Here is a 9,849-nt window from a genome sequence, read left to right on the forward strand (position 1 = left end):
TTCAACATTTAAGTCTCCCGTTTCAATTCTTTATAGCTCAATTTTGACCTTGCATCAAATACATTCAATAAAAATATTATTAATATTTTACTGTTGTGCATCGCATTTATTTTTTTAAATTCATATTTGCAGTTAGTAAAGGCTTACTATACACAGTCAATACTTATATCTCATATCATACAACGACTATAAAAGAGAGTATATATTGTTCGATTATAGCTCAATTGTTTAACAGTAAACTCGTTTATAATGAATGTTTTGAAAGCTTTAGAATAGTAGCGTGACATTTCTACACGATTGTGTTATCTTGGTTTAACACCAAAGCTGCTCATTTTTTTTAAGTTGAGAAATAGTTTTCTAAATAAATTATAGAAACTTTTACCACGGATAATATTCATGTACGATAATTTATGATTTTAGAGGTTAAAGAACATTATCTTCAACATACAATGGTAGTTTGTTTCATCACAATGCTTATTTTACTTTCTGTATACTTATGTTTAAAAGTACAACATGAAAAGGTAATATATTATGTACTACTCAAAGTTCTAAATAATTCATGAAATCTCAAGAAATATCATTAATAATTTATTAATTGTAAAAAGATGATGAGGAAGCAGCTATCAAAAGCTGGTTTAGCTTATTTTGAAATAGGAGCTGTTGATTTGATAAATCCAGAACTAACAGTTAACGAGCAAGCCGAGTATCTTCCATATGATAAAAAGTGGGAATTTTCAAGAGAAAAATTAAAGTTAGGTATAAAACATGAGTTTACCGTGAAGCAATAGCTATGATAACCAGTTTTGATGGACAAATTGTGATATTTGAGATTACAGGTGAACAGCTGGGAAGTGGAGCTTTTGGGGTTGTAGTGAAAGCAGAAGCTTCTGGCATATGTGCCATGGAGCCTGTTACGAGTGTGGCTGTAAAAATGGTTCACGAAAATGCTGAACCAGTTCATATCCGTGCTCTTGTAAGAGAACTTAAAATTATGATGAATCTAGGACAACATTTGAACGTAGTAAATCTTCTCGGCGCCTGTACAAAAAATATAGCAAAACGTTAGAATTCTTATGGCATTTTTTAAAATAATAGTTGACATTTTTAAATAAAAAGCAATTCATTTTGTAGGTGAATTTTTAGTGATTCTCGAATCATGTGCTTATGGAAACGTGGAAGACTATTTAAGAAATCATAGAGGAAATTTCGTAGACCAAATTAATCGTTCTACAGGTCATATTGAGTCATCTATTAAGCAAAAACCCACAAGGTACTTATTTTATGTTCGTATTCCTTCAATTAAAATTCGAACTCATAATAAAATTACAGTCTGCATGATGGCACAATTTTTGTCGTCAAACATGCGCAATTTTTTCCATCATGATGCAATAAAATGCATGATCAATGGAAGTTGTGCGTAAAAAGTAAAAACAGTATTATATTTTGTTTCGAGAAGTACAGTTTTGAATTTTTATAATGTTTTTGAAGTGTTTCAATTTGCTACCTCCAGAAGTTATGATCTTGACACATAAAAATGAGGAGGGATATGAGCATGATGACCTTTTAGATTTTTCTAAAAATTGCGCATCGTTAATACGTATTCTGACTTTGCTCTATCAAACTGACATTTTTAGTTAAGTTGATAAAATCCATTAATGTTTTGAGTGGCTGTATACAAGCACTGCGATGACGTTATCTAAATCTTTTAATGTTTTAATTAGAATTTCCAACAAATAAATAATAGTTAATAAAATGACACTTTTTAAATTAATTAAATTTTTTTGTTTCGTTTTATTTTTTTATTTTGTGTTAACTTGATGATAAAAATAATTGCTTTTCGAATGAAATGAGAAAAATATGACACTGAAAAATGTATTTTGTTTATTTCTTTGTACTTTAATGTACTTAAAAGTGTGGCTTTTCCTACTTTATTTTGACTTAGTAATTATTGTAGATTAAAGCTATTTGTTAATGTAAATTATTAGAAAATCAAATACTTAAAAAAAAATAATAATTGAGAACAGTACGGTTTTTTACTACACAGATGATAACTAAATAAATCATATACATATGTATTTACTTTTTTAAATAACTAGAGTAAAAAACGTGGATTCAGAATCATACAGTCATCTAAAAACGGCATTCAGCAACAGTGATGCAAACTTCCCCTTTACCAAGGCTCAGAACTCCAACAATTCTATTGAGTTCCGTAGTGCCTCTTACTGTGATGATTTACAACCAAGTTGGCGTTCTAACTACGAAGGCAATTATCAAAACTGGAATGCTGAATGTATCTGCTCCCATGACCTACTCACTTGGGCTTATCAGGTAGCTCATGGCATGGAATATCTATCAAGGAGAAACGTAAGAATATGTATACAAAACTTCTACTCGTACATACTTTGTCTAATACTTTACCGGTGCTTCTACGTGTACAGGTTTTACATTGTGATTTGGCTGCGAGAAATATTTTGCTATCTACTAATAACATCGTCAAGATTTGTGACTTTGGATTGGCCCAGACGTTGTACAAAGACATCAATTATACGAGGCTACACGATGTAAAATTGCCGTTCAAGTGGATGGCCATCGAATCCCTTAGGGACGGAGTATTTTCGACTAAATCCGACATTTGGTCATTTGGTATTGTGATCTGGGAGTTTTTTACTCTTGCAGAGACACCATACCCAGGCATGCAAGCCTCAGTAGTATATCAAAAACTCATTGACGGATACAGGATGGGCCAACCTAGATATGCAACAAAATATATGTTAGTGAAAAAAGAGCTCTTTTATCTAAATAGTTTATCTTTTAAATTATTAATGTGTTTCATTTACATATTTCTCAGTTACAATATCATGCTCAACTGCTGGGAGGAAGAGCCAACTTTAAGACCATCATTCACAAAACTATCAAAAACTATTGGTATGCTTTTAGATAAAAGTACGAGAATGCACTTTGAGAAACTGTACCAAGAGTATGAGAACATTAATAAGAAAGCGGACATAAAAAGAGAAAATGATTATTCGACAAAAATGTCTTTATCAGATAAGGTAGCTCTTGCTCTGCCTCAACAGAGTTACGAAAATCATTTGCTGCAGGTTGAAAACCCTATATACTTGTGTTTGAATAATAATGACAGGCTTTCAGCCGACACTCCGGGGAAGTTTGATAACTGTTTATGACAAAATCTTACATGTATGTTCTAAAGAGTTACTTTCAAAAAACTGTATAAAAATTCTGTAATAAACTAAAATGATATCTTTAATAATGTAGAATGCCACTTTCAAGAAAAATGGTATCTGATCCGCAGTTAATTTTAACATTTTATTTCTTAGACTACATTAAAATAAGACAAAATGTCACCAGCAGCTTATTAAATAAAAGTTTGCAGAGTTATAAGAAAACTACAACTTTATAATTCTAATTTTGTTTTACGATTCCTAGACTTATGAACAATTTTATAACAAACTGAAGTTTAAAATAAAAATTTGTGCAATGTAAATTTATTTCAAAGTATCTGATTTTTTCGATCTATATTTTTATTTAAAATTTTGTTGAAATCAGAATATTAATTTTGCAAAAATTTGTCGTACACGCCACGATGTTTTGTAAATTTTCATGGTACAGTTTTACATACTGAATCATAAAGTTTTCTAATATTGAATCATGCATCAGTTAATTGTAACATTAAAGGTTTAAGCATAAATAAAAATCAGAAAAGTGCAGTGAGTATTATGTTGTAATTTATCATTTTTGTCAGATATGCCACACATTACTTGTACATTTCTGATAATGTAATGGCTCTGATCGCAGAAAATAATATGTTGATATTTGAAATTATTCATGTATTCGCTATGTTAACTTGCTTTGGGTCGTCAGGTAACTTGCAACGTGCGACTTAACTTTAAAACTGTGGATACTTTGAAGAATTCATGAATTTATTTATACGAATAATAAAGGTTGTTAAAATACGAAGTTTAGTTAAAATATTAAAGATAAACTATGTACATACATAATTTTAAATGACTTTAATTTCACGAGTACATTATTCAGTTCTAATTTTGCCTCTGATTAATCAAGTATGTTGAATTATTATATCAATAGAAATATTCGCATAGTTTACGACCATCACCTCAGGTGAGATAAAAAGTATTCTAGGTCCAAAAAAAACTTTTAATTAATTTTACAGTATCTATATTCAAAGCTTTACAGTTGATGATATCATTTGTATGGTACATCAAAAAACACATATTTCAAAGTGTTTCATGTTAATATAAAAAAATAACAGAACTTTTTTAATCTTCAGGTGCATTTTTATCTTAAGCGCATAATAGTGGTAGCTGCAGACAAAGCACAATGATATCACCCTTCAATGTGATAACGGCTGGCTGATATTTTAACTCTTGTCCACCAGGTAAGTAGGAACTGTTACGTACGATATGCTGGGCATATCATACTGACTCACCCTAGTAACGACAAGCCTACGCTAGTAAAGGACACCAATAGGGGGAACGAGCTTATATAATGCCCTGTGAGACACGAATCGGGGCACTCGAGCGTCTTTTAGGCAAGAGACCGAACGATAAGTTGAAAACACTGCGCGAAACACACACGTCTCTGCCTCTAAGAAGCTAATAAATAATTGACCAACGAGTTGAGTTCTTTTCGTGACGCACGTCCTTACCAGTTTCTTTATCTTACGTAACAGTTTTGGTGCTAGGTGTGGGGTTATTGGGTTATTGGGTTATTCTTTATCCTACGTAACAGTACTCATTTGTCGTTAGCGTATTATCACGTACGTTAACCATATTGTCTCTATAGTTTGGCTACTATATTGCTTGTAATCCAAGGTTGTGGTTTCCAACAATGGAAAAAGTAGGTCATACTTGTATGCGTGTTAAACGAAAGTTACTGGGAGTGAAATGAGGATTTTTAGGATGGCAAAACTTGGTGTCAATTCTGCACTGAACATCACTGTTTCTCAGTATTATCCTACTTTGAGGTAAATACATTAACAGTTGTGTGCATTAATCTGTACGGTAATATAGTTAGCAGTAATACTGGTAAAGAATGTCATTTTAAAAAAGTCAAGAAGTAGGTAGCTCCTTAATTAAAATGTATAATCATCGCTAAGACAAATCTCAAAGACCTTTATACTTACAAAATGGTTTTGCTTTAATATTATAATAAATATGGGTTATTTATGACGTACTTATGTTTCTTAAGTTTGTATTTGAAATGAAAACGCATTTTTTTTTATAGTAAAATATAGTTATAACTTAAAGACTCGTTATTAAATACTTTTCACTAACTTTTTTATTTAAAAGAATAGGACGTATACTAAACGTTTTTTGTTTCCCTAATTAGAGTAGCTCTATTTATTGCATATCAATTTTTTTAAAGAGCAGCAGATAGTAATTTCTTACTCTAACCATACTTATACTTCTGGACGGTTACTGCTACTTCAGTAAGATAAACAGGGCAAGCACTAGGGGTCCTACGAGCCTAATTCTGCTAATTCATTAGGCACAGCGCTTCCCCTCGTGACATATGCTTCTATAGTTAAAGAATCTATGATACATGGTTTGGATATTTATAAAAAGCTAGTTCTGTTTATCTTGTGCATAGATGGATTACTGTGGTATTATTGGGGTCAACTAGTATTTTATTATATAATTTAATGTTACCAGATTTTACAAAATACGTTTATGTAATGGTACTTATAATACTACAAAATTAATCCAATTTACAAGCCGGACAATTTACGCATCTTAAGTATATCTCATGCATTTCGTAAGCACGAGTATACTTCATACGTTGTTGTTACCAAATATCGTTAAAGATATCATAAGTTGTGTTTAACAGTATCATTACTTACGCGTTGGTAACAAATTAATAACGAAAATGTCTCCAGATCGATATGATTTTCTCATAAAAAACTAAATTCCTATGGATGCATGGGTTACATGGCTCAAATATATGTTAATTATAGACTAAGTTGTATCTATAGTTGTGAATTTTAGACATGTAAGGTCCGTACGATTTTTTTTCTATTTTATTTTTCATTTTCTGATAAGAAAAAGTAGACTTTGTTCTTCGTGCTAAAATATTTGGAGAAGTATCGTAAACAAAAATACTCAATTTAAATAAAATGAAAAAATAAAAAAATATTTGTGGCAAAAGTTTTGTATAAATGTACCGGTAGCGGTCCAAACATTAAGACATCAGTTACATAATTTTTGAAATTTTCCTAGACAATGATATATGATCAAGGATATATATTTAGTCACGTATCGGTAGTGGTCCATACATCAATACATCAGAAATGTAATTTTTAAAGCCTTATTAGAAAGTAATGCACCATCTAAAAAATATATTTAGTCATCTCATTAAAGTTTAAAACGACAGGTTCGAAAAAATTAACCAACATTTAATTTTTTTTGTACTGATAGTTTTCTTTTGCAGCGTAGAAATAATTTCAATAAGATAAAATGTTCTCTCGTTAGGTCGAATTTTAAATTAGTTTTGAAATATCAAGAACAGTAATATCGGCAATGTATTTCTTAATTGGTGATACAAAGAAAATATTACCAACATCAATTTACTAACTGCTTAATCAAACAAAACAGATACCATTTCGATTGGAGCTGATAAAGCCAAACTCTACGTTTTTTTGTACTTAAAGTGAACGCGTTTTTTAAAATTATTAATTTATAAGTACTAGTAAAGTCTAGTCATAGTTATAGCCATAAAAATGCTTACAGTCATAAGCATATTTAAAGTAAATTATTTTATAGTCAAAATACCATTACAGTTTCTTGATTTTTGACAGTCCTAGAAATTAAAACTAATTTTAATCAAGTTCATCATATTAATAATAACATTAAAACCAATATTGTTAAATACATTAGATTGATATAAATTAGAGCTTTAAGTTTTAAGGTGAATGATTTTGCTAATATAGCTGCACAAAACCTGCCTTTATCAAAATGTTTTTTTTTTTAAATATACCATACAATTGTAGCACTGTTGAAGTGCAATAGAGCTAATACTTATAGTTACTGAAGACCTTAGTCTATTCAACTTTTGTTATTGTTTAAACGTTTATTTTACCAGTACGTTATTAAAACAAGACAAATACAACAAACATCAATATAATATTTTTGAGAAATGTAAAATGCAGCTGCTTTCATTAGTGGACATGTTAGAATTAGCGTTTAACAATTACTTTCAGTTTTCAACCGAGTAACTCTGTCAGTTGTGTAAATTATGTCATGCCCCATTACTTAGTATTGACATAAAGTACTTTCATTTCATTCATTAAAAGTTACATTCGTTTTTGATAATTTTCATGTAACTCAAATACTTTTGAGCATTTTGAAGTTTGACTTAGTCATTAAAAGTTTTTAGTACACTGAGAGAAAAAAATAATAAAAATTACTGTGCTGAAATGGTAATCTGGATTCATTCCGCCGTCTAGGGACTTTTCACTTTTGCCAACCTAATTCATACCATATTCTGGACAGTAATTTCTATTGTACAAACAGTAAAAATCACTATACTTACAAAAGAATTACTGTTCTTAACACTAAAAATTATTGTTCCAATAGTAAAAAGTCTCTAGACGATCGAACAGTATCAGATTACCATTTTATTACGGTAATTTTTATTATATTTTTCCCCCAGTGTACGTCTAAAAAATGCGTAGCTTGTTAAACTGGGGGTAATTGAAACATGTTGCTAAGCGCATAGCAGAGATAGCTACACTTAAAGCACAAGAATAGTGGCTCCCAACGTGGTAACAGCTTGCTATTATTCTTACTGTCATCTACTACTAGCTCTTTTTTTGATACATGTGCTTCTTCACAAGTACACATTTAGAGTTAGTGCATTATCACGTATGTTCACCTTTTTGCCTCTTTATAGTTAGCAGGCAAATTTAGTGCTCGTAATTTCGATCATTTTGGGATTGTAACATTCAATCATGGGAATTATTAGTCTCTCTTCTATACAAGTTAAAGGAAACTTGCAGGGAGTAAAACGAAGTTCTAAAAAATGGCTGGGCTTGTTCTCGATACTGCACTGGGCAACACTATTCCTTAGTGTCTTTCTTTTTTCAGGTAAGTATATTTACAGGAACCTTAATTAATCTGTACGATAAAACAGTTAGCTACAATACTAGTAAAAAATATCACTTTAAGAAGGTCAAATTGTGGTTTACGCCACAAGGTACGATTTTTGCTAGATACTTGCCAAAGTTTTAATAATGTTATAAAAAGAATAATCTCATTTTATGCAAGTAATAGAATTCTTTGTTGAAGAGTAAGTGAAAGAATAACAAGTTAAATTCGATGAAATTTAAAATATGTGCTGTGTCGTCATGGCGTGGTGTGATTTAGAAGGGACTGGTGTGGGGCGGTGTGGCAGTAAAGGCAGGGCAAGGGGAAAAGTAAAGGAACTAAAATGAACAATCCACTTCCGTACTATATTAATCTTCTCAAGGAATCCTGAAATCGTTGGTTTACTCTAGCGCATAACGCAACTACTGAAGTATTACTTTTAAAATTAAGAAAATTAAATACATGGCATAACGTGGTATAGTGTTACTAAAAGTCAACTTTAAGTGATAACTTTTTCTTTTAACATAAATCATGATAAATAGCTAAACTAAAAAGATTCACAGCTAAACAATATGCTAGGAGGAACTTTCATACTAACAGGAAAATACGTAATATCTAAGTAATAGTAGATCCCACTAACTAAGTTTACCCAAATTTTCCAGCAAAACACCATAATCTATAATTATAATTTTTTGACTTGATTCAATATTTAATAATTCCATTTTATGAACGCATTATCTCTGTCTATCAATAAACTATACTTATTTATATGTACCCTTACAGATTGCTATGGGTATAAACCTCAGTTACATCCAAACGTAACTCAGTTAGAAATAAACGAAGGAGAAGCCTTGGAAATAACTTGCACAAGTAATGACTATGTAAAGTTTCATTATCCAGATTTTTTTACCTACGGGGTGTAAGTTAAACAGATGTAGTATACAGAATGCTTTTTTTGTAATAATGTTTTTTTCAGTAATAAATATGAGTATGTTTTTAACATCCATAGATAACGAGATCTAATTATAGAATTTACCCAAATAAAATGAACAGAAATAAAACATTTTCGAAGAAATCAACTACCATTAGAGACTCTGGCTGGTATGGTTGCGCCAATTTTAATAAAAAAATCTCACGCGCAACAAGTAAAGACTTAAGGTGGCTCCAGCGCCTAGTGCCGTATCAAAATGGGGAGACCAAAAATTAATCATTATTTTCTTTAAAATATGGTATAAAATTATCGTAGAGTCTGTTGTAAGCCATATTCTAGATTTTATCTGTTACTTTAGTGAGTTAATATAAAAAAACAAAAAAGTTTTATGGTGCCCCAATTGATGAACTGTTACGGTACGCTCCTAAGTTCAAGAGTAGTTATACCTATATATATGTACTCTGCAGAATGCAGACAGCTGAGAGCTGACTTGCACTCGCAACTGTATACTTAGTCTCCGATTATTTAAAGATTTTGTTCGATAACAAGACACTTTTCTCATGTCATCGAAAACTGCGTAATAATATATACAAGATAGTATATTTTTTATACCTTACGGGTTATTTATATAAGTGCAGCAGTAGGTTGTATATCGCGTAAGCTTGCATTTTCTATCCAACCCATCTTAAAACTACGATTTTGTAAGCATGATTTCTTACAATTTTCATCGTCAACCTTAATTTTTTTTTTATACGAATAGAAAGATGGGAATTCAAAGAATATAATTCAATTTTA

The 9,849-nt window shown here is 30.7% G+C and overlaps 1 protein-coding gene across 1 annotated transcript; it reads left to right on the forward strand.

Moving 5' to 3' along the window:
- Positions 1 to 470: 470 nt before the first annotated feature.
- LOC111643669 (vascular endothelial growth factor receptor 1-like) lies at positions 471 to 3,185 on the forward strand. Its single transcript, XM_089594780.1, has 7 exons — positions 471 to 521; positions 606 to 756; positions 837 to 1,061; positions 1,132 to 1,270; positions 2,148 to 2,364; positions 2,439 to 2,770; positions 2,849 to 3,185. The coding sequence occupies exons 1-7, from the start codon at positions 471 to 473 to the stop codon at positions 3,183 to 3,185; spliced, it is 1,452 nt and encodes a 483-aa protein (XP_089450906.1).
- The last annotated feature ends 6,664 nt before the right edge of the window (positions 3,186 to 9,849 follow it).

This window comes from Copidosoma floridanum, unplaced genomic scaffold (genome assembly GCF_036245765.1).
Source record: "Copidosoma floridanum isolate Cflo_tuat_1 unplaced genomic scaffold, Cflo_Japanese_pri ptg000021l, whole genome shotgun sequence".
NCBI classification, from domain to species: domain Eukaryota; kingdom Metazoa; phylum Arthropoda; class Insecta; order Hymenoptera; family Encyrtidae; genus Copidosoma; species Copidosoma floridanum.

Bases quoted from the DNA above. Each gene is read 5' to 3' on its own strand.
- LOC111643669 (XM_089594780.1), top strand. From the start codon at position 471: ATGCTTATTTTACTTTCTGTATACTTATGTTTAAAAGTACAACATGAA. The intron at 1,271-2,147 runs GTACTTATTTTA...AACGGCATTCAG, and splicing joins ATTAAGCAAAAACCCACAAG to CAACAGTGATGCAAACTTCC. The intron at 2,365-2,438 runs GTAAGAATATGT...CTACGTGTACAG, and splicing joins AATATCTATCAAGGAGAAAC to GTTTTACATTGTGATTTGGC.